The sequence below is a fragment of the Peromyscus californicus genome, unplaced genomic scaffold, assembly GCF_007827085.1.
Source record: "Peromyscus californicus insignis strain IS unplaced genomic scaffold, ASM782708v3 Scaffold_2__1_contigs__length_46816999, whole genome shotgun sequence".
Classification (NCBI taxonomy): domain Eukaryota; kingdom Metazoa; phylum Chordata; class Mammalia; order Rodentia; family Cricetidae; genus Peromyscus; species Peromyscus californicus.
The window spans coordinates 22,314,994-22,341,404 of NW_026294540.1; the positions used below are offsets into that span (position 1 = coordinate 22,314,994).

Sequence of the window (26,411 nt, forward strand, 5' to 3'; positions counted from 1 at the left end):
CAGCAGCCATGGAGTGGAGCCCGCCAGGGCCTAGAAGACAAGCTCTGTGTGCTGCAGGGGGTGGAGCCTGAGAAGGGACCCAAGCCCTTTGGAGGAGCCCGCAATATCACACATTGGAAACGGAGTCATTTACACAACTGGGATTTGATCTACCTGTGACTGTGCCCTGATTCTTCCCTCTTAAAATACAAAAGCATTTAATTAATATTTTTTATTTTTGTAAGAGCCCAGAGTTGAGAGACTGAATCTGAAAGAGATTTTAAGTTTTAAAAGAGACTTTGGATTTTTTTAAATAGACTGAGTTTTAAAGTGTTTGAATCTGTAAAGATTGTGGGACTTTTTAAGATTATAAATTGCTTTTTATTGTGATTTTTATGGTGATGTACGATTTTTGAGGATAAATAAGAAAGAAAAGGCTACAGCTTAACAGTAATGAGTTTGTGTTTCATGCTGACAGTTGTGTTGGATAGTTTTATGTCAACTTGACACAAGGTATAGTCATCAGAGAGGGGAGTCTCAACTGAGAAAGTTCTTAATCAGTGATTGATGGGGGAGGGCCCAGCTCATTGTGGGTAGGTCCCACTCCTGGGCTATAAGAAAGCAGGTTGAGCAAGTATGAGGAACAAGCTAGAAAGCAGCATCCCTTCATGGCCTCTGCATCAGCTCCTGCCTCCAGGTTCCAAGTTAACAAGGGATCAGATGTATTGGCTGGAGTTCCTGTCCTGATTTTTTTTCCAATGATGAACAGTGATGTAGGAGCATAAGTCAAATAAATCCTTTCCTCTCCAATTTGCTTTTGGTCATGATTTTTCTTCACAGCAACAGTAACCCTAACTAAGACACCATCTTAGTTAATATCATGGAATTTAATTCTGTCTCCCCTGAGACCCCCAACCTTCAGCCCTAGGGTTGCTTTGTTACAAAGTAAGAGGAAAAAAGAAGAATGAGGAGATCACTTTAAAGGGAGTTATATTAGCTTTGCTTTGTAAGTTTAGAGTCTACAGAGGAAAAAGGCGCTGCTATCTCAGGAGCTGCAATGGGACCCTCTCCTGCTTACACTTTTGTCTAAAGATGTTTTATTAGTGTCACCTTGTATACTGTAGAAATGAACACACATTTTTTGGCCACAAAGTTCTAGTTAGGAACTCTCATCAGGTATTTCTGTTCTTAAAAGGCTAAGGGACAAATTGACCAGTCATTTTCCATCTCTGTCACTTACACATTGGCATTTGGTTTACTCTGATGTGTGGTGGAGGCTGTGTACTGAGCTATAGGCATTAACAGCAGAATCTGATCTTCAGCAAGACCAGAGGAGTCTCAAGGTCCCCTTAGTAAAGGACTGTCCCAAATATTTCAAACAACTAAGACTCCACAGAGTAAACTCTTGGGTAGAGATTTTTCAAGTTACTGTTTAAACAACATTAAGACCTAATCAATAGGCTGACATGAGATTTCCAGAACATTTAGTAATTTCATGAGACAAATTTCACACGAATAAGACCCCCCCCCCCCCGGTGACTTTTAAAGACTTAGAAATACGTACTGTGTCCAAAAATGAGAATAAAGAGGTAGTCTGAACAGTCCTTCACTTATACATGTGTATGCACGTCTATTTTGAAATTCTTGTGTATACTTCAAAATTGCACACTAACCTCATTCAGGATGTGAAACTGTGAGTGATCCTTGAAACACACAAAAGCTTTTATTTTCTTTTTAAATTTAAAAGTGAGCTGTGAACACAGGCATATATAGAGCATTCACATTTCCTGACTGGAACTCTAGAAAGAGAAAGGTCATGCATGTGACAACTTAAATCCTCCTAATCAGACTAATTGACAGCACAGTGACCCTAGCCGAGTGAGACTTAATTACACAAGGCAATACAAGGCTGGAAAAATGGACAAGACGTTTCAGCCCCCAGTTCACTTCAGTGTTCTCTTTTTGTGTGTGTACATAAGAACACCTTTTGGCTTCTTCTCTTATACCACCTACCACCTGCAAATGGCAGAATCTGCTACTATTGTAAGTTCAAGGCCAGCTTGGTTACACAGAAAGATCCTTTCTTAAAAACAACAATAACAAAAAACAACAATGTAAGGTATCTGACAAAATCATGCAACCAAGGAAAGTGCGCAAAGACTTTCATGGTATCTATACATTTAAGTGAATAGACTACATTCAGTGACCTAAAGTGTTCTTCAGGAATATTTTTCAAGCAACAGGAGAAAATCTGTGCTTCAAGGGAATTATAAAAATTTCACGATTATTATAAAAAATAAATATTTTATATAATCTGTTGGATGGGAAGACAGAAAACTCAGACAGTATCATACACTCATAGACAAAATTTGCCAAATGTTGCTTAGACAATGTGTGTGTGCAAATGTATGGGGGTGCTATAAGACAGAGTTTCATGTATCACTTGGTGGCCTCTAACATGCTATGCCACCAAGATGACCTTGAGCTCTTCATTATCCTGGCTCCATATCTAAAGCACTGAAATTAAAGGTGTGCACATCACGTCTGGTTTATGCAATGCTGGGAATGGAACTCAAGACTTCATACTTGCTAGGCAGGTGCTCGACCAACTCAAGTACAACCCAGAACAAGACTTTTAAAGAATTGGAAATACCCCGTATCCCAAAATGAGAATAAAGAGATAGTTTTGGTAGTCCTTGACCTATACATGTATATGCATGTCCATTTTTAAACTCTCTAGTAAAACTGTGAATGCTTCATGATTGGACACTAACCTCATTCGAGATGTGAAATTGTGGGTGATCTTTGAAACACACAATAGTTTTGTTTTGTTTTGATATGAACTGTGAATACAGACACATATAGAGCATTCACATTTCCTGATTTGAATCTGGAACTCTAGGAAGAAAAATGCCATGCATGTGAAAACTTAAATCCTCCTAATCAGACTAATTGGCAGCACAGTGACCCTAGAGAAGGTTTAAACCGTGTGTGTGTGTGTGTGTGTGTGTGTGTGTGTGTGTGTGTGTGTGTGTTCTGTATGTATGTATAGAATGTATAGATATAGATATAGATATCAATCAACAAGGATCAACAAGGCCATCCTTTAGGATTCACACTCATGCTAACAATTTTACCCATGCTGTAGAACCAGAGCAAGATAAAAGCTGGAAATCAGAAGAGGAAAACAAATGAAACGTACATTTCTACTGCTAGAGAAGAGTAAAAAGGAACCAGCAAGACAGCTCAGCTCATAAAGCACATGTAGCCAGAGGATGATTGACAGCTTGAGTTCTATCCCCAAAAACCCAAATAGCAGTGGGGGAAGAGAATTCACTCCACAGTTATCCTCTGAATGTGCCTACCAAAGCACACAAAAGCAAGCATGTGCCCACCAGCCCACCACCCCCAACTATTTTTTTGGTTGTTTTAAAGCAGAGATGGTGATATTGCTCAGCAGGTAAAGGTGTTTGCTGCATAAGCCTTGTAATGTAGATTCGCACCCCAGAAACCATGCAAAGACAAACGGAGACAACTACCTGCACATAGTTTTCCTCTGATCTCTACACACACACACACACACACACACACACACACACACACACACACACACACACACAGACACACTAATAAACAAATATACATCACATATACAAAAAACTTGAAAATACAATAATAATTATAAAGAGTAAATGAAATAGCATTGATAAGACTGAGAAAATTAATAAATTTGAATTTATAAAGTCAATCTGATGAACAGAATCAGAATAAAAACCATTAAAATAGTTATCTCTCACTAAACAGAAATTACACACATAGAATATCCAGGTATTAAATTTTAAATTTCATTTGTGAAAAAAGTAGTTTAATATAAACAAAATCTCACTGGAAAGCATCTTAGTGGCCAGATTAATCTCACAGTATCTGACATTTAAAAGAAGATTTCAATTCATGTCTAATCTGGTTGTTTTTATTTATATATTTGCCAACTTGACACAAAATAGAGAATAAGATTGTTTGTGGGCAGGTCTGTGTGGCATTTTCTTGATCTATGACTAATGTGGGAGAGCCCAGCCCACTGTGGGTGATACTACACCTGGGCAGGTGTCCTGAGTGCTATGAGAAAGCAGGCTGGGCAAGCTGTGAGGAGCAAGCCAGTAAGGAGCACTCCTCCATGGCCTCTGCTGCAGCTCCTGCCTCCAGGTTCCTGTCCTCCTTGAGTTCCTTCCTTGATTTCCTTCAGTGATGGACTACGGAATGTAAGGTGAAATAAACCCTTTCCCTTCCAAGTTGCTTTTGGTCAGGGTGTTTATAATACCAATAAAAACTTATACTCTGTGTGTGTGTATGTGTGTGTATGTGTCTCCCTGTCTGTCTGTCTGTCTGTCCATGTGTGAGCAGGTGACTTCAGAGAGCAGAAGGGGGAAATCGGATCCCCCGCAGCAGGAATTCTAAGTGGTTGCAATTCATCTGATCTGAGTTAAAGAAACAAAATTACAGGCTTTTGCAAGAACAGAAAGTGTCCAGAACCACTGGGCCATCTCTCCAGTCCTAGAATCCAACTTTTTTAGTCACCAATGGGCAGGGTGACTTCTGAATTTCCTGTGACCAGACTATATCTATAACTCTAAAGATATAGACACCAAAGTAACAGGCGTGTATTACCAAGGAAATTGTAAGCCTGACATTTCATATCAGAATGACATGAGCCTGTTTGATGCCTCTGCACATGTGGAACTTAGGACTCCATGTTTTCATGAGATTCAACTGCTTAATGTTATAAACAGTTACTTCTAGAAAGCGCTCATGTTTAATGTTCACACCCCCACCCCGAGGAAAGCAAGAACAATATAGGTGTGTTACAAAGTTGTTCAAAACATATTTTAAAATTTCTTTAAAGGGGAGGGGGAGGCTGGGGATGCAGCTCAGTTGCTAGAGTGCTCACGTAGCATGCATGAAGCCCTAGGTTTGATTCCCAGCACCACATAAACCCAGGTGTGGTGGTGCACACCCCTATAATCCTAGCACTCTAGAGGTAGAAGCAGGAAGAAAAGAAATTCAAGGTCATTCCCAGCTCCGCAGCAAGTTGTAGGCCAGCTTGGTACACATGAGATGCTATCTCAAGAAACTATAGATAATATAGGAAATAAATAAAATAAATTTGCTAACGGAACAAAATATCTTGACTATTTGGGTTCAGGGCTGAGATGTTAACTTCCAATGACTCCGTCAGCATAGTGCTTTGCCCCTAATATCCCTTAGCAATGCATTATGTATCACAAATATTACAGCTACTATAGAACCCTCTGGCAACATGGAAAATGCCCTCACTTGGAGGACTGAAATTGGAGTAAAGGGTCTGGAGAGATGGCTAGGTGGTTAAGAGCACTTACTCCTATTGCAGAGGACCTGAACTGAGTTCCCAACACCCACAACCACCACATGGCTGCCTCACTCCAGGTCTGAGGAATCTAGCATCGTCTTCTGTTCTCTCCAGGCAACTGCACTCACATGCATATATCCACCAAATCACACATGTACACACCATTTTAAATAGAATTCATCCTTGTTGGAAAATGGAAATGAATAATCTGTGGGGGGGGGGTTGCATATCATAACTGAGGTGAGTTCTTGAGGTACACCAGGAATACTACCCATGGGTTTCAGGTTCTGATTTCCTTCAGCTGTATACATAAAGCAGTGACTGTGCTCCATCCCAATAAGAGTTTATGAGCTGTGATGAATTTAGGAATATGAAGAGTGCAGCAGGAACCAGGGTTGCTGTGCCTTGCTGCGTTTTTAAGTGCTCCTTAAAATTCTGAGGCCGCCCCTGCACAGCAGCTTTCTGAGCTGAGGTCATCCTGCTTTACAACACCACACCAAACATGCTTGGAGGTGACAATTTACAAGCTCTGACATACTGTTGTCACTTGCTTGAAAACAACTACCATCCCCAAATCACCATGATTTATTACCAGCAGTCACAAGTGGAGATGGCCATGGCTTTTATTTGTTTTTCCTTATTCGGGAGTTACACAACAGTCCTTAAAATATAGTATGAAGAAAGTCACTTTAAACATAACAATTAGTGGGGCTAATTTCTAAAGGAAAATCAGGAATCATTCATTTATCTGCTAAGCACATTAAGGTTTGTTAGAAGGGATTTATAGCACCAGTCCTTGGGTGATTGCTGGCCTTTCAGGGCTTATGTATATAGGACCTGACAATTTATTAACTGCACTGTATCTAACAACATAAAGTCAAGGTGCTTTTTATAAATGACACTGTTATTTTAAATGGATAAACATTTCTATATAAGCAAAATGCATTTTAAAGGTCTGTCTTCGGAAGGCAAGTACTGGGAGTCAGTGAAGAGTCTCCCACTATCAGACCCGTCAATAACTGCTGCTTACAGTTGGCGCTGACTATAGAAAAATGTGGCACTTGGAGTTAACAGGCACTTCTCCTCTTTAACAAGCCCCAGTTGGGTTTTCTAACTTCTTTCATAACACTCTCGGTGTTTTACCAAAATCTAAGATTTTTATGCAATGGGCAGGGAGGCATCCAATTTACAATTGGGGGGGGGGGCGTAAATATATTTTTAGAGCATTTAAGCAAAGTAAGGTGTCCTTTGATCTGAAAGATTCTGACTAATGACCAATAAAAATGCAGAGCAGCTGAATGTGTGTATGTGTGTGTGTGTGCGCGCGCGCGCGTGTGCGCATGCGTGCTCAGAGCAGCCTTGAGGGCCTCACCTATGGCTCATCTGGTATATAGTTCATATTAACTTACATAACATTTATGTGATAGGAAATCTATAAACGTTTTTTGGGGGAAGGTTTCGAGACAAGGTTTCTCTGTGTAGTTTTGGTGCCTGTCCTGGATCTCTCTCTGTAGCCCAGGCTGGCCTCGAACTCACAGAGAATCACCTAGCTCTGCCTCCTGAGTGCTGGGATTAAAGGTGTGTGCCACTACCGCCCGGCATGACATCTATAAACTTAGGGGCATCTTTTTGAAACCTGATTCACGAAAAAATATAAAGGTTAAAATAAAATCTCATTTCCAGGTTCTGATGCAGTGACCTGCCCGTCCCCTCTGGGTCTGTCAGACTTCAGTGCTAAAGCTCTTACCGTATCATCTAGCTATGGAATAGAAGAAGCCAACACATGCAGTTTCTATGTGGATGCACATCTCCACATGAGCAAAATTTAGCATGAAAAAGTGAAATATCCATTAATAATGAGTAATTCTTAATAATGAATTACGGAATATGTAATTTCACAAAAAGTCCCGTCAAGAGAGATCTGGTGCTGAAGGCCAGTACTCGGGATGATCACACTGCCCTCTGCAGCATGCAGAGGCAGCATGGCTGACAGGAAGCACTGGTCATCTGTGGCAGACATCACTGATCCTACAGCCCAGACAAGAAATATGAAAATGAAGACCTTTTTACCAAGTTTCCTGTTTGGTGGCTTGTTATTTCTTTTCTCACCTAAATGATTCTTTTCCTCTTCAAATCTTTTGAGAAACATGGGGCTGAAGGTCGTTTCTCCATATTCATCAAGACTAGGTAAACTCTTAATAGATGTGGCAACATCCACTGCCAAGATATTCTACAGACAGTATGAGGGTTAATGTTCTTGGTCAAGTTGACAGGATTCACAATCCCCTGGGTACATACGAGGTCACAGAAGAACTTACTGGAGTCTACTCTCCCTTTTTCACCATGTGGGTCCCAGGGATTGAACTCAGGTCATCAGGCTTGGCAGCAAGCACCTTTCCCTGCTAAGCTAGCTCAGCATATTCCTGAAAGTATTTTTAAAATTATTAGTTCAAAAATATGGTCACCTGGAGTGGGGAATGTGACTTGATGACATAGTATTTTTCTTGAGGAAAGGTGGCATTTTTTTTTTCTTCTTTTTTTGCCAATAGGAAAAGAAGCTCAATCACTGGCCCAGAAAGTTCTGGACAGCAGTAAGATCACTTCAAAAGCATAGGTGATATCTCAGATATGAAACATTATATTTAAACATTAGTGATGTTACCACCACTTTCCTCGGCCAATATAATTAATAACAGCATTCTAAGTTCTTATCCTTATACCAATCAATAAATGTAGCTCTTACCTCTCATCAAAGCAGCTTCATTCTGAAGCAGATGGAGTCTACTACAGAAAGCCACAACTAGTCAAACTGTAGAAAACAAACAACCATGTAGCAACCAAGCCCACTGGATACATCCACAATACAACAAACCTGAATCCAAATCTGACCACCATCAAGGAAGAAGGGGCAGAAAGACTGTAGGAGCTATAGAACCAGGAAGTCAGTTGCAAGATTGTGTCTCCTAGAAATGACAGGGAAGCTTCAATCATGATGCATCAGCAAACACAGCTTCCTAAACAAGACGCCCAAACAAATCATCAGCAGTTTACATATCAGCATAGATGGAGAAATATCACAGGACCCCACCCCTAAGTAAGTAGATACAAGCAAATTAATTGCTGAGGGCAGAGAGAGAGAGAGAATGAGAATTAAAATCTTCCCCAGGGATAGCTCCCTAATTGGTTCTCCAATACCAAGTGGACAGCCCAAAAAACATATACATACATACATACATACATACATACATACATACATATATATATACACATACACACACAGACACACACATATACACATGTTTATATGTTTATGTTTTATATATATGTTTATATATGTGTGTTTTATACATATACATATATATATATATATATATATATATATATGAGGGAATAACACTAAATGGTTTCAGCAGATTGTATTTGTTTATAAATACAAGCACAGTAATAACTAAGAAAAAGGGGCCGTGAATTAAAGAGGGAGTGGCAGGAGAGAGATATTGAAGGGTTCAGAGGGAGGAGGAAAATGATGCAGTAACACAACTAAAAATAAAAATAATATAAAAATTAAACTAATATATTCCATAATACATTTCAAATAAAAATTTAAAACTACAAAGAATTACACAAATCATGACAAATGCCGTAAGACTTTTCAAGGGTTTGTACGTAAAAAAAACAAAGAATGAGACAAAGAACTTTCCCTTTGGAAAAGAGGCACACAGGTCATCACGCTGCATTTTGTACCTGCTCCCAGAACTATCCTTGCAATTTAAGTAATGTGCAGAAAAACAGTAATTACACGAACTCCATCTTAAGAAGTGTAATGCCATACAATCCCCTTGCCTGTAGTATGAATTACAAGGTAAAAGTAGGTTGGTTTCTTAGAGAACTTAAAGTGTGACAATTAGCAAGGGGCAACTTTAAGAGAAATAACTGGAATTAGGGAAGCCAGATCCCAGCTATCCGGCCAGTGTCCTAAGACACTCTGGACTGTAAGAAAGCTGAAGATTATCCAGAGGAGCAGACAGGACGTTTCACCCTGGTCTAAGAGGGCTTTACATCCCTTTCACTAGAGCTTATGTGCTCAGCCTAGGAAGTTAATCACCTAACTACAGGCATAGAGGCTTCAGCACTTAACCAGTTCAGGGGCTGGAAAGAAGAATCAGGAAGTAAAGTGTTATCTACCAAAGCATGAGGCCCTGAGTTCAGATCCATCATGCATATTAAAAAAAAAAACAGGTTTGGTGGGACATGCCTCTAATCCCAGTGCTGGGAAGGCAGAGACAGAGGGTCCCTGGGAATTTAGCAGGCAGCCAGCCTAGCCAATCAGTGAGATTCAGGTTCAGTGAGAGACCGATGTGATGAAATATTGTCTCTCTCCTGACTGTGGTCACTGCTAAGAATATTTTCTTTTGGCTGGGTGGTGGTGGCTCACGCCTTTAATCCCAGCACTCGGGAGGCAGAGCCAGGTGGATCTCTGTGAGTTCAAGGCCAGCCTGGTCTACAGAGTGAGATCCAGGAAGGGCAACAAAACTGCACAGAGAAATCCTGTCTCAAAAAAACAAACAAACAAACAAACAAAGAATACTTTCTTTTGCTGCCACAGAGTAACACTCACACCCTACAGCCAATCTCTGAAAACCCGAATTACTAAAAAGACCTTCCTTAGCTGCCCAGCCCAAACCTCAGCCAGGTTAAAAGTTCTTAACAAGCTTTAAAGGTCCCCAGTGGGAAAACAGGTAAGACACGTGAACAGACTAAAGGGAACAACCGCTATACTGAGACAGCCCAGAGAAGAGGTCATTCCAACGTCACCATCCCCAGGGTGACACACTTAATACATCTGTGTCTGAGGTCCACACAAAGTAGGTGATATGCAGCTGACCAAACACAGAATCCCAGGCGCCCATAAAAACTCTGGGAAGGAAAATTAATGCTTCTATACTCTGGATACAAATCGCAAAGTCTACTTTTATGTTATCAATTTTTAGGGGTGCCATCTGTCACCACAATACTGCATAGTTTGACACAAAGTTTATCTACTCAATTGCTAGGTGAAGAACAGAGGTGCTTAGAGGCTGGGGAGATACCGCTCTAGTTACAAAGTGCATACTTCCTGAGCAAAGGATGCAAGCTCAGTTCCTAGCACCTACAGCAGGAGTTCAGACACCTGTAATGCGAACTCCAGGAGATCTGATTCCCTCTTCTGGACTCTACAGGCACTGGCGCTGCTGTGCACACAGTCGCCCACACAAAATTTAAAAAAATTAAAGAAATCTTTAGGGAAAAAAAAAACCTTGAAGGTATATTTTATTACATGCTGTTAGTGAGTTCTGTTCTGTGCATATTAATTACGTCATTTGGTTTAAGATTCACAACTCTATTAGGTGGGTGGTGAAGCAGAAATAAAGGTATCAAACACCCTGCCCAAGGTCACACAGCTACTCACGCAGATCATTCTGCTGCAACAGACTTCATTACACACGATTCAGAGTGAAATTTGAAGTATATGTTCCAGAAGGAAAGATATCCAGAAACGCTTAAATCAAACGGAAAATGTATTCACTGAGCTGACGTTTAAAAAACAAAAAAAGAAAACCCTACACACACTCCAACAAGTTTCAGACTGCTTGCCAAAAAGGAAAGAAAAAAAAAAAAAACCCGAGTAAACTGATTCCAAGTCGCCTACAATTTCATTTATATTTAGAATACGAGCTGAGCAGAGGATGCGTATGCAGTGTGAGTGTGTGTGTGTGTGTGTGTGTGTGTGTGTGTGTGTGTGTGTGTGTGTGTGCGCGTGTGTGTATAACACTCACAGTATTCAAAGCCTCCCCCAAACGTGCAAAGTTTGTTCCAGTCCTCCTCTATTTTGTCTACTTGAAGGATTCTTTGCAATATGCTTATGTAAATAGTGCTCTTCACTGCTGTTCCCATCTCCCAAATCTTCTGCTTTTGCATAGACTGGAAAACTGACAGACCTAAGCAGACATCTTTGGAACACAAAACCAGGAAGACATAAACAAATAGAACCAGATCAAAAACAAAGGCTTCTCTAACACCCTTCAGCAGAACAGGATGGATACAGTCAAAGAATGGAGAAACAAGTACAACCAGCTGGACTGGCCCAAGAGTGAGGAGGCGCAGGTACAGACGCACACATCGCATTCCCACAAATACAGGCTAGATGATGCATAGATTGCAAATATACTGTTTTATAAAAAATAACAACAACAAAAAAACAACAAATGGCTTTTCACCTCAGTTTACTATAAAATCTCCACCTCAGGACACGGGAGCTAACATGAGGTTCAGGAGTCAAAAGGGATACTAAGTCATTTGAGTGCTTAAACAAACAGTTCTGGGTTGCTGAGTCCCAAAGGTGAGGGATGTTAGCCTTTCCAAACCCAACAGTTCATGACTGATTGGTAAGAATTAGCTCATCTGTAGTGATTCCCCTCCATCCACATATCAAAGAGTTGTCAAAGGATATTAATGAGGGGGAAAAATCAGTATAGGAATCAACCTAATACTGAGCCTGAGCACAATGTAAACAGTATGTTTGGGGTGGGGGGCAGGAACAGAAATTGTAAATACGTTATTTTCATTTAAAATCATGAAACTCAGCAACGTGGAAGTCAGTTCCTGAAATTGAGTATTACATGTGATACTGTTGGAACGATACTTAAAACAGAGCCGGGTTTTGATGAGGGCTTGGCAACGCCACCAAGGATTTCGCAGGGTGATAACAGAACAATGCAGTATTGGAAACACATTCTGCAAGGGGCATTTTTATCATAGCTGAGAGCGGAACAGACATCTGGTACTCATCTTCTCCATGTACGCTAATAACATGACAGTTCTTGAGATAAGCAGAGTAAGTTGATTTTACCAAAGCAATTTTAGGAAAATGAAGAAGTTTTAAAGTTAGCCAAAGTTGTTTGAGCATTAAAAAAAAAAACCCTCCAAATCCTAATTAAGGATTCACTAGCTATCAGATTATCATTAGAAAACAAAAATAAGCATTCCTAGAACTATGAAAGTAAAAAACAAACAAAATGTCCATTTTTGAGATAACACCCTTCTTTCAGGGTGGTTGTACAGACAATTAAAAAAAAAGGAACAATGGACTATGCAGGCTGTAACTGAACATGTGACAGTGGTGGCGTTGGCTTTATTTCTGAAAAGGAGGTGGGGTGGGGATTGAGCCTGTGCAGGGAGAACAGGCACAACAGCCCCCCCAGATTTTACTTCCAGCATCTCAACCCACACCCAGCCTGGTGTGAAGAGATGGCAGATGGGACCACGTCTGTTCTTTCGACTGCTGAGGCAAGATGCTGAGCGCATCCTGCTCCTTCTGTAAGCATGAATATTCAGGGCCCCGTACAAGAACTGTGCTAACTGTATGATGCAGGTCCAGAGCCATCGTTACCATGCTCCTTGGATGACAGCTTATTAAGACCCGGGGGGGGGGGGGGGGGGGGGGGGCGCGGCGGGGAGTTGGCCAAACTTAGCAAAGACTCAATGTCCATGGAAACAATGCCGATTTCATAATTTAATAGAAATACAGTGAGAGAAATGAGTCTGCAGAACAGTATTTAGCATCTTAGAAGGACAAAGTTAAAAGCAACTGCACTGAATTAGTATTTAGTGACCACATTTGGCAGTATGTGTTCAGTCTTGGGTAATATACTATCCAGTGTTCCTTCAGAACACAATCAAGTTCCTGGAAATACAGTAATAAACTGTAACCCTGCTATGTTATCTTGTGTAAATAATGCTGGTTTGTAACTCTTCCTCATTTGTATCTTGGAAAGGAATACTGAATCCACAAAGGATAATTTTCTTATAAAAATTTAATGATGCAACCACTTCTCTGTCTTTGAATGAAAGATAGTATGTTTCCTTCAGCCCCTCCCCTCTGTAAGGACAGACTGTAAGGACCAGAAAGGAAACAGCGCATCTGTATTTGCCAAAGAGTGGAGTGTGGTGATTCCTGACACAAAAGCTAGATAGAGGACACCAACCAGAGTGTGCAGGGAACACTACTGGAAGGCCACCTCCCCTCAATGTTCAGGGAACACTACTGGAAGGCCACCTTCCCTCAAAAGGGAGCAGAAACACTTTGTACATAGAAGCTCTTGAGAGCGCTTCCAAGAAGGTACCTCCATATGTAGTCTGACTTCCAACACTTACGGAATTGGGCTCGCAAGAGCCATGATGTGTCCCCTGAGTTTCCTAAACATGCTAGTTGCCCCACCTAGGCAGGTGCCTCCTGATCCTTAGGGCCCAACAGGTTAAACCCTTGAACAATAAAACAACTCTCAATGAAAGAGCAGAACTCTGTGTGCTCATGGGGAGCGAGGGGGCCTCCTCAGGTGTCATTTTTTCACACTGTAACGAGGGTGTGTTAGAAAAGTGGACGGACGGCAACATGAGGCGCGAAGGCAGGAGTGGAGACGGACTTACGAAGTAGCCTGTTCCCAAGCTGGAAGGAGCTGAACTCTGTAAGGCAAGAACAGAGACAAGAGTGGCAAAGTCAGTAGCCATTTTTAACAGAGTCCCATCCACACAGCTCATTACCAGCCCTTTATCCAGACATCACAGGCCCAAGCGTGAGGTCCCTTGTCATCTGCTACTGATACACAGAACGTGTTCCTTAATTTCCCTCCTTTATATCTCTGAACCACTCAGAGATGCTAACGTGCTATTTACTGGATGCTGAGCTTCTGCGGTGGACGTAATTGCCAATTTATTTGACAGGCAGCTGGGTAATGAATTAATGATGGCATTTCGCCCCCGCACTGAGACTGAACAGGCGCGAGGCAGCCTGCCTCCCTGACTTCCTGACATTCAAGGCCTGGGTCTCAAGCTATTTGGTTTTGTGGCCGCAGAGAGGCAGGCAAGAGGAAAAAGCCCAGGCTGACTTGAAAATAAAAAGCCCAATGGGGTTGCATGACTTTTTGGTATATGACCTACTTGCCAGTTTATTCCCCGAAGGCTTTGGTTAGTACACACTTGGCACTGTGCAAAAATTAGACATTTTGTAAACATAATTAGTTGACTAAAATGCAAAGAATCCATGGGCAGAGGGAGGCGGTTTTTTGTCTCAGCATTATCAATTCAGACTGCCACAGCTCTGACACAGTGGACCACTAAAAATCAGTAATTCTGAGCTGAACTCAGAGTATCGTGTACTTGGAGAAAAGAAGCCAAAATATGAATATGGAAGTTGTTTGTATATCTTATTATTTTCCATAGGTACATGTGTATGGCTATATGAGTTTATGTGTACTACATGTGCACAGGTACGCAGAAGAGGCCAAAGGGTTTTCGGTCCTCTGGAACTAGAGTTGTAGGCAGTTGTGGGCAGTTGTGAGCTTCCTGAACTTGGATCCTCTGCAAGAGGAGTGAGAGTTCTTAACCCAAAAGTCATCTCTCTAGGCCCCACCTCAACCCACTTTTTTTGAGACAGGTTCTCATGTAGTCTAGGCTTGCCCTCAATTCCTGAGGGATGGGAGTCTAGGTATGTATCACTATACTCATTTATGTAATGCTAGTGACCACACACCAAACTTCCTGAATGCTAGGCAACCATTCAACCAACTAAACTATTTGCCCAGCCCTCCATGCAGGTTTTAGACAAGGTCTCTGAGTAGTCTAGGCTGGTCTCCAACTCCCTGTGTAGTTGAGGACACCCTTGATCCTCCTGCTTCTATCCCCTGAGGGCTGGGACAACAGGAGCACACTACCCAACCTGGTTTACACAGTGCTGCAGATAGAACCCGGGGCCTCAGGCATGCTAGCAAGTACTCTACCAAGGAAGCCACAGCCCCAAGTCTGGATAGTTTTTTTTGGGGGGGGGGCATATGGGCTCTCTTTAAAAATCTGTCTTTATAATTACTTAATTTTTGTTATCGTCTTTATGATCAAGGGAGGCACCGAATAAGACTGAAATGAGAATCACCTGATGCCCTGGGGGAGCTATCACCTCCACAGAGAGGCCAGGTCTCCCACCTGATTCACAAACCACTAACTTTAGCTGCCCCATGTACACATCCAATCTCCTACTCTTTAAACAACAGGCATGGGGAGACACGAGCCTACACACCATGTTTTGCGCCCTACACGCAATGCAGAAACACTAGTTGGAAGGACATATGAATAAATGGTTCGATTATGTGAGGTAGAAGAGGCTGAGGTGATTCTGACACTTCTAACAGCAGATTTGATTTCTGTTGACTGTGAACGGAGAAGGTGTACGAGTTATGCTATTTACTTATTCATTTATTATTTTTCGAGACAGGTAGCCCTGGCTATCCTGGAACTCACTCAGTAGACAAGGCTAGCCTCGAACTCGCAGAGACCTGCCTGTCTCTGCCTCCTGAGTGCTGGAATTAGCCACCACTGCCCGGCCAGGTTGCTTCCCCCGCCCCCTGCAAATAATCTGACAGCATCAATTTAAAGAAGAAGGGGCTTATTTGGGTCACAGTTTGAGGATGAAGTTCATCCCAGTGAAGAAGGCCTAACAGCAGGAGTCAGAAATTGCTTCTCATGGGCCTGTAGGTGGTGGCGCACACCTTCAATCCCAGCACTCGGGAGGCAGAAACAGACAGATCTTTGATAGTTTCAGGCCACCCCAGTCTACAAAGTGAGTTCTAGGATAGCCAGAGCTGTTACACAGAGAAACCCTATCTTGAAATACCACCCCAACACACGCACAAAAGAAGAAGTTGCTCATCATACTGCAACATAAGTCATGAAGCAAACAAAAAAGTATGAAACCTATAAAATACCCAGGGCCACCCTTAGTAACTCTCTTCCTCTAGAACAAGGCTCTACCTCCTAAAGTTTCCACAGTCTCCGAGAACAGCATGATTGGCTGTAGACCAAGCATTCAAACACATGGGTCTGCGGAGGAAATTTCACATTCAAACAGAAGGGGATGTGATTTTCTGACTGTGTCCTCAACCAAAAAAAGACAGCATGCTTCAAAGCTTTTCTACGGCAAAATTTCCTCATCTTGGTGTTTCCTGCAACCTCAGGAATAAAGCACCATGTCAGTATGTAAAGTATGTGACCCGCATTTACAAACGTTCCTGCAGGGCTAACAAGACCTCTGTGATTAAGGTGTTCCAGAGAACCTGAGTTCGGTTCCCAGCACCCGCATCAGGTGGATCATAACTACCTACACCTCCAGCTCCAGGGGATACAGCACCCTCTTGTGGTCCTCCTGGGCACCTGTATACCTGCAAACAAAATCCTTCTGTGTTCTTGATTCTACATGCAGAAGAGTGAGAAAGAGAGAAAGACATAGAGAAAGAGAGAGTGTGTGTTAGCTCAATCCACCCACCGCAGTCATGGAGACTGCTTTTACCAGTGGCTGGCCATGTGACAATGTCACCAATTTTCTGTACCCCCAGCTCTTGTTACAGCAGGTAAAGGCAGAAGCCAAGTTAGGTTTCTACCAGGCTGGAGTCCTGCCTCGAGGAAGCAAACTCATTTTGGGATGTGACAGAGATACAAAGGGGATTTGTTGATCTCACTCACCCTGCTTCCTGAAAATGTTTTATCCCAGAGGAAGAAGGATCACTCCAATCCGAGCTTCCCACCCCCACATGCACATCACTGTATTGTATACCCAAGCAAATTACATCCTTGAGGTCTAAGCAAGCTCTGATATGCTCATTTTGCATATATATTGTGCATTACTTGGGGAGCGGGTGGAGAGGAAGGCTTTGTTGTGCACGTTTGCTCTGGCCATTGTTTATGCAGGTCTGACTGAATGAGGGAACAGTGGGTATCATTTCAATTTCTGATGTCAACATCAAATTACTTATTTAATTTCATGCCTGGTGAAGCATTGTATAGCTACACGCGGAATCATTTCAGTTCATTTGTTATGCTGTGCTTTCGCAGCGATTGGCTTGCCTTCCAACTGACAGCTTTAATTACGACATGAATTTGATTGCACTGCTGAGGAATTAACATAATGCAACAAAGCATTTAAGCACCCTGCCTTATCACCCAGCTTCCACACACATGGGTACACACACACACACACACACACACACACACACACACACAGGAAACAAGAGATGCTGGAACCTCTTGTCTCTGAAAGGTGCAGTGCACTGGAGACAGCTTCAGAGTCTGTGCAAGGCACACATGTAGGATCTTTGCATCGGAGCTTATCTACAATTGCCAATGAACTGAGTATATCATTTTCATTAATATTCTACCGTTTGCTTGTTTTTTATTTATGAATAACAGGGTCTCATGTATCCCAAGCTGACCTGAAAATTGTTGAGTAGCTGATTACCTTAAAATTTTTTAATTCAAGTTTCATTTTTAAATTGTGTGTGTGTGTATGTGTGTTTTTTGTGTGCGTGTGTGTACACACGGGTGTACAGTGCCCACAGAGGCCAGAAGAGGGCATCAGATCTGAAGCTAGAGTTACAAATAGTTGTGGGGTACCCAAAGTGGGCGCTAAGAATTTAACTCAGGTGCCCTGCAAGAGTAGCAAGTGCTCTTAACCACTGAGCCATCTCTCAGCCCCCTTAAACTTCTCTGCCATGTTCGAAGGCATGCTTGCATGTGGGTGCATGTGTCCATGTGTATGAGTGTATTTACAAGTCTACATGAGTTGGGTACTGAAGAACCAAACCCAGGCCTTCATGCTTACATGACAAACAATTTATGGAATGGGACATTTCTTCAAGCTTAACCTTGAACCTCCTGCCCTGATGTCCCTACCTCACCGTTGTTAAATACACAAGCATGGGAGGGCTTTGTGTGTAGTAGGCCCATCCTTGTACCCTTATGACTGTCAAAACCTTTAAAGTGTATCCTGAGAAAACTGTCAGTTTCTCCCAAACACATCGCTAAATTCTCTCATAGTTTTTCCACATTTGCTGAAACCTGTATACTCTGGTTAATAAAAAATATATTCGGAAGGTGTCTGGATTCATGACTTTCTTGATTCTTTTACTATAAAAACTTCATCCAAGTGTTACCACATTGGAACATGGTGTTGGCACTGTCCTAAATCTGTTTTCCTGGGACATGGTCACTCATGTTTGACTCCAGAATAAACTATTTCCCAATCCCTTTGAGGTAAGACCTTTCTCTTTCTCCATCAACACTATCAATTCCATGTAGCTCTGACTCCTTGCCATCCCAAAGGCCCAGAAAAATATCTTGGCTTTCTATGTTCATTCAGAGTTCCAACCTAAATCTCAGCTGAAATTATTTGAAAACCTGAATGATTTTCCAAGTCAGAAATTACATAAGTGCCTCTCAAACCTCCAAACCACAGACAACAATTGTGCTACAAAATAATGTTAGGAAACGGTGGTTCCATAGCTTGAAATGTGTCTGGAGTTGTTCACTGACAGAAGGCACCGCCTTATCATGTTATAAGAGATCGGAAAGACTATAAAGTTCAGGCGAGGACACATGAGGCAATGCCATATCCAACCATCTCAAGGGAACACTCAATGATGTTAAATTTAACTTTCTATATGCCTCCAGGCAATTAATTTTTTCCACATTTACTAATTTATGCACGTGTGTATGTGTGTGTGTGTGTTGGGGGGAGGTCATGAGTGTGCCAGGGTTTTCACAGGAAGGACATAATACAGCTTTCAGGAGCTGATTTCTCCATCCTACCATGTGGGTCATGGGACTTGAACTCAGGTTCCTAGGCTTTGCAGCAAGCATCTTTAACTCTCTGAGTCATCTCTGCGGCCTTCCCCCAGGTGATTTCTAATAGGAAGGTGGCCACCATCATTTGGGTCAGGAGAAACAAGGCATACTCTTGTTGGAATTAGATAGCAAAAGTGTCCCAAACTTGACAACAACAACAACAACAAAAAAGCTAATTCCAACTCCTATCTGAAAAGCTAAATGAGCCATGGTGACTAAAGACGACAAAGGAAGATCAAATATTCCAAGCCAGCCTGGGCTATGTTGTTAGGATCATTATACAAGGCTATCCACCAAGAAAAGTTGTCACTACTTCAGGAATTCAGCGTTATTTCAAGTGCGAATATTACCACAGCTGACTTGCTGATGGTCTTCCATAGAAGGATGATTAAGGAGAGTCATGGGAACCTCACCAGGAGCTCTTCTCCACCAGTTGTGAGCAAAGCTGCCCTAAGGGTCTATCAGCTGAGAAACACTAGGGAGGGGGGCTCCAGCTACACAGTCTTGAAGCAATCACCACCCACGCTGTGTGTGGACTTCTCCTGTGTCCACATGATGGCCATCCATGCTCTTCCCCATCACCTCTCACTCACTGTGCTGGAAGCAAGCCTAATCAACTCACTGCCCGCGGAGTGACCTTGGATGGAATCATGCTTTTAATCTGAAGGTGGGACCTTTGGAGAGGGATAGATTTTTTTTCTTGGTCTCCCCTGCAGAAGAAACTTTAACAACAGAGGTAGTGGCACATGCCTGTAAAACCAGCACTCGGGAGGCACAGGTAGACAGAGGAATGGTTTAAGGCCAGCCTGGTCTGCTGTGGGATGTTCTGTATGGCAAATGTGTTTCTCTGATTGGTCAATAAATAAAACACTGATTGGCCAGTGGCTAGGCAGGAAGTATAGGCGGGACTAACAGAGAGGAGAAAAGAAAGAACAGGAAGGCTGAGTCAGAGACACTGCCAGCCGCCGCCATGACAAACAGCATGTGAAGATGCCGGTAAGCCCTGAGCTACGTGGCAAGGTATAGATTTATAGAAATGGATTAATTTAAGATATAAGAACAGTTAGCAAGAAGCCTGCCACGGCCATGCAGTTTGTAAGCAATGTAAAACTCTGTGTTTACTTGGTTGGGTCTGAGCGGCTATGGGACTGGCAGGTGAGAGATTTGTCCTGACTGTGGGCCAGGTAGGAAAACTGTAGCTACACTGGTCTACATACTGAATTCTAGGCCAACCAGGTATACAAAGAAAGGTGTTGTCTCAAAATAGAACAGGAAAATGGAAGGAGAAAAAAAGAAACGACAGCCACCTCCATTATTAAAAGTCAGCTGTGTATTTCTGTCTGTAGATCAAAGGGCAGATTTAAATTTCCTTTTCCTTTAAAGAAGTTGTAAGTTTCCTTCATTTCATAAGCATGCGGCTACATTGATAGAGTGCTAGTCAAGCATTCATAAAGCTCTGGGTTCCATGCAGGAGTCTAACCTGGGCTACATAAGACCATGTCAAAAGCAAAACAATATTTCCAATATTACCTAACATGCCGACATTTAGGCAAAAATTTTCCATTCACTAAATGAAAAGGACTTCGTTCTTCTTCCTCTGAATTTTGGGAATCCATTCACATTTCCAATGAAGTAGGTAGGAAAGGAGATTTGGAGGAAGTTGGGAAGGCAGAGGAGGAAGCAGGTCAGCAGAAGAGCAGAGGAGGAAGGGCAGGGCAGGACCACAGGGATATGTGGAAGACCGTTTCCGGGCTCCTTAGGATGACGCTTGTTTAGCCTGGTCTTGTCATCCTGCTGGGGGGAGGAGGGTGGTGTGTCTGTCTGCCATCAGACCACTGCCCCAGCTATGTCAGCAATGATCTTGTGACTCTGTAAAGGACAACCTCCATAGGCATCCTTAGGAACACTCTCTGCCCCGGTCTCTAGCCACCCCAGACCATGAGACACTAATGGGATACAGAGCTCAAGAACAGATTCCAGGAGGGAGGAGGCTGCCCTTAAACGCAGCTATTCATTAAAAACTTAGCCTCGTCTCCGCTCTGCTTCCAACCTGCCTTTTCCTACATCTCTGTCACTAAGCGGTCTTCAAAGCTGCTCATTCAACTCATGAAGTTAACATTTCTGTTTTAACAGCTTACTGACAACAGGGGATTTCAAAATTGATTATCCAGACTGGCTGTCGCTCAGCAGCTACGTTGACAACGCAACAAAATTGATTACCCATCTGTGGTGGTCTAAATGAGAACTATCCCCCACAGGCTCCAGTATTTGAACACTCGGCCCCCAGGTGTGGTGCTGTTTGGGGAGGTTGAGGAGGTATGGCCTTGTTAAGGAAGTATGTCACTGGTGGTGATCCTCGAGAGCTTAAAGCCATGCCCTACTTCCCATTAGCGAGCTCTCAGCCCCACTACCACCGTGCTTCCCTGGCAGGATGGACGTCTATCCCTGTGGAACTGTAAGTCCACATAAGCCCTTCCCTCTATAAACAGCCTTGGTCATGGTGTTTTATCATAATGACTGAAAAGTAACTAATGCACCATCTAAAATAGATTTGCTCCATCTATTACAGACCCACACAGAGGACAACACTACTATTAAAGTTTTCCAGATACAGGATGGATGTGTAGACGTCACCCCCAGGTAAGCAAGTGCATTCTGACCTTGGGCTCCTTTGAAATGAGTATGGATTTTGCAAATCACCAGAAATACATGACATCCTGCCTTCCAAACTTAATGCCATGCTGTTCTCAACTGAGAGTAAAGAATGGCCATTGCCAGGATACAGACAGGAAGGATCACACAGAACATTCATTCACAGATTTTTCTGAAGTGTTTTTTTTAAAAATATTTGTTATCATTACTTTTAATTATAGGTGTATGTGAATATATGTAGCACATGAGTGCAGGCGCCTGCAGAGCTGACAGTTCACTCTGAGCCACCAGACATCAGTACTGGGACCTGAACTCAGGTCCTCTGGAAGAATAAAAAGGGCTCTTAACTGCTGAGCAATCTCTTTAGGCCCTGTTTTTGTTTGTTTGTTTGTTTGTTTTTGTTTTGTTATGACAAGGAAAACAACAGAAAGTCTTCACTTCCACAGGAATGCATGCTTTGGAGGTAAGATTATGTAAAATGACCAAGACATAGACAATACTTTGATCAGGCAAAGTCAACTAAAAATGGAGCAGCTGGAGCTGGACATGCGGCTCAGTTGGCAGAGTTCTTGGCTAAGCATACATGAAGCTTAAGGTTCCATATTAAGCACTGCATAAAGGAAGCATGGTGGTGCACGCCTAGCCCTCAGGAAGTGGAGGTAGGACAGCCAGAAGTTCAAGGTCAACCTTCACTACATAACAAGTTCAGGACCAGGTTGCAGTACTCTGTCTCAAAAAATGAAAACAAAGAAACAACTTGAAAAAAAGCACCATACGACTTCTAACATCAAATCTGCAGCCCTCCTGTACACACCCGTCTTTACATACTCGCCAAAGGCCCTTATTGTCAGAGGCCTTCTGGCTTTTCCTGAAAAAACTCACTCCTACCTTCCTACAGAAAGCAAAGTATTTCAAGGCCCAGATTTTAATCCTTTTTATACGGAGCCAGGAGATTTTGTTTTGTAAATTACGTTCCTCCATTTTGACTGAACTCTCATTATTCTTTGAACATGGGTTGCTAGAACTAAAGTAACAACAGGTCTCTACACTCTTGCCTCCCTACCTTACAGCTATTTCAGACAGTGACACCCACTGTGGACTACTCAACAAACACACGGCACACTTTTATTGCTGTTGTTAAAGATTTTATTTATTTATTATGTATACAGTGTTCTGCCTGCATGCATGCTTGCGCACCAGAAGAGGCCACCAGATCTCATTATAGATGGTTGTGAGCCACCATGTGGTTGCTGGGAATTGAACTCAGGACCTCTGGAAGAGCAGCCAGTGCTGTTAACCTCTGAGTCATCTCTCCAGCCCCCATGGCACACCTTCTGAAGGCTGTCAGAATAGACTCCCATTGTGCCATGTGGGCCTAAACTATTAGAGACCCCTGTCATGGTCTGCTTGTCTATGAATTAATAAACCAATCTCTTACCCCAAAAGAACAATTTGCCTCAGAACTAAAACCCAAGAGCTTTCACCAATTATTTTAACATCTTAACACGAGTCTTTAAATAACAAGCTATCGTGAGTTGAAAAGTGTCTACCCAACCCTGCATGTCCATCCCCAAACTTCACAATGGGACTCGAGATGGTTAACTTTCCATATTAACTTGACCAGGCAATGGGGTGCCCAGACATTTGATCAAATATTATTAACCTGTGCCTTAGAGGAGTTTCAGTTTTAAACTTGTAGAACATTCAGGAAAGCAGACAGCCTGTCCTAATGTGGATGGACTATATTCAGTTTCAGGCTTAAGGAAAATGAAGGCCTGACCCTCCCCTTAGATATGAGGAGATCCCTCCTGAATGCCTTCTGGCCAGGGTATCATTTTCATGTGATTTCAGAAGCAAGGGAACTCACTGAGTTTCACACAGGCCAATCTCCCAAGGAGATTCTCATCTCTAGTTCACTAGGTCACTGGTCACCAGCTGTAGATCTTGGGGGCTTCTCAACCCTCTGTCTTGCAAATAAATCCATTTTGTATGAGAAACATGCTTGCTGGCTCTGTTCTTGTTGGTATCTGAGTCTCTGGGGAATATGCATTAATACAACGATTCTATCTGAGTATAGGATCTCTGTTCTATTTGTAGCAGATGCTCATTATCTGTTATTCGAGACTTGGTTCCATTTATTTGAATTTTCAAATTAAATCCCCAAGTTTTGACAACTTCCTCAATTATAAAATTTGGTATAAATCAGAAGCAATACTTCCCCCCTTGAATAACTCCTCATGAATATTTATATGTTCAATTATTTCCCTTAACTTTTTCCTTTGTGACTAATCTAAACGAGTTATGATGTCTCCTTGATGAAGACAATCTTGTCAAAGTCCTGTGGCCAATTATACCCTCCTTGACAACATGATTTGGGAATACTTAATATAGAAAACTCAAGCCCACTGGGTTGCTCAAGCTTTGCCCTTGAGTCAAATCTTCCAACTACAACAAGTTTTGGGTCCCCCCCCCCCCCCCCCCCCCCCCCCCCCCCCCCCCCCCCCCCCGCTTATTGTTCTCTGCCTGCTGAATTGAAAAGGCAAAGCTAGAACAATAGGACATCTTGATTAGCCTCACTTGGGAGTAAACCCCCATTGTCTAAGTATCTACAAATACCACCAAGGAGAGTGAATGAAGGAAGGGAATTTTTTATCTTACTTGAAAGCTTTGTAATGAGTACAACTGACTAACAGGGATCAAATATACTACCCAAATTAATGCTACTAAAAAGAAAAAAAAACACAAAAAGCGCTTTTTGGATATCAGACAACAGATGGTGTAGACTAACATTATCTGAACAGAAAAGTAACGTTTCCTTGATGTCTAGAAGTGTGGCTCAGGAGGTAGAGTGCTTGCCTATCATGAACTAAGTTCTGAGTTCCATTCCAGCACAGTACAAAACAGGCATGAAGACACACACCTGGTATCACAGCACTGGGGAACTGGAGACAGGAGGATCAAGAGTTCAAGATCATCCTTGGCTGCATAGTAAGTTCCAGGCTAGCCTGGGCTACAAAGAACAATCCTCCCAGATTACTGCCAGAGAATTTTTTCTGTGTCACAATGTGTGTGCAGTTGTGGATGACACAGGTAGAGCCCATGAGGGTTAACAGAACTGAGAAGATCAGAGTTATGGAATTTGAGAAAACAAGATGGCTGGAGTTCATAAACTGAAAATAGAAGAGCAAGGTTCACACAGACAGGAAGTGGCCAGGTGTGGCCAACCTTTTGACATTACACTCAAAGTTTACAATCAAGAACCATTAACGTTGTTTTTGTTGGTTTGTTTTTGAAGGAATAAAGAATACACCTTTAAAAAAATAAGATTTTAAAAAAGATTTTGTGTTGAGCTATTTTCATAGTAATCCCCTTTGACAAGTTGCCTACAGGCCACAGGCTGGATACACCAACGAGGAGGGGTCCCTATGATCTTCACCTCAGAACATGTGTGGAAAAATACTCTACGGGAGCTAAACAGCCACCAAGAAGGAGCAAAAATGGTTTCCCAGAACACCCAGATAGGAAATCCTTTGCTTTCCCATCAAACCAAGGGAAAAAATCCTTTCAATATATCAGAAAATAGGCAGCACACTCACTCCAAAGGAGAATGGCCTATAGACAACAGTGGTTTCGGTGTCACACAAAAAGCATGGGGGGGAATCTCAAAAAGATGAAACAATTTCCAAGTGACTACACTAGTAAGAATAAACAAAACCTACAGAAACAAAACAATATGCAAGAAATAACCACCAATTAAAAAACGGTCAGGACCGGAGTGACGCGGCTCAGTGGGGAGGAATGATTACTAGACTCCCAGATGACCCAAGTTCAGTTTCGAGCACCCACTCTGGGTGGATCATTATTGCTTTTAATTCCAGCTCCAGGTGCCCCCTTCTGGACCCCTCCAGTACCTGTACTCACATGTTTTGCCTATAAACACACACACACACACACACACACACACACACACACACACACACACACACACACACACTCTTAAAAACTGGCATGCAAGGGAGTACAGAAGCATGACCACACAAGAAGAAAAAAATTAACCACGACAGACATAATTAGCAGACAGAATATTAGAAGTCATATTTCCTATTCATGAAAAAAAACACAGAATAAACAAAATTCAGGATATTTTGAAAACCAAAAGTCAAAAGCAGTAGTAACTTTTTTCTTCAAAAGTTACATAGTGTTTCAGATGAAACCCTGATCCAAAAAAGCTCTCTACCACAAAACTACATCCCAAGCTTTTATAAATTTTATTTTGAGACAAGGTCTTGCTAAATTCCCTAGGCTACCTGAGAATTTGAAATCTCTCTTTCTGGGCCTCTAGAACAGCTGGGATTACAGGCATCTCTCTAATTGCCTCAGGTGGCCTTTCACTTGTAATCCTTCTGCCTCAGCTTCTAGAGAAGCTAGGATTGTAGACGTACATGACTATACCAGGCCAGTAGCTGTCTTTCGCTTTCCATTCTCCACTGCCATTTACTAATTACCACATAAAAATGGTGACATCTTGGGGGCTGGAGAGATGGCTCAGAGATTAAGAGCACTGACTGCCCTTCCAGAGGTCCTGAGTTCAATTCCCAGCAACCACATGGTGGCTCAAAACCATCTGTAACGAGATCTGGTGCCCTCTTCTGGCCTGCAGGCACACATGCTGTATACATAATAAATAAATAAA

At 42.3% G+C, this 26,411-nt stretch overlaps 1 protein-coding gene across 3 annotated transcripts in view; it reads right to left on the reverse strand.

The window, feature by feature from the left end:
- Auts2 (activator of transcription and developmental regulator AUTS2) overlaps positions 1-26,411 on the reverse strand; it is a 1,133,997-nt gene that overhangs the window by 609,124 nt on the left and 498,462 nt on the right. For all 3 annotated transcript variants that reach the window (XM_052753902.1, XM_052753901.1, XM_052753903.1), the window contains exon 4: positions 13,829-13,864. In XM_052753902.1, the coding sequence (XP_052609862.1) occupies positions 13,829-13,864 (36 nt within the window). The remainder of the gene's footprint in view (positions 1-13,828; positions 13,865-26,411) is intronic.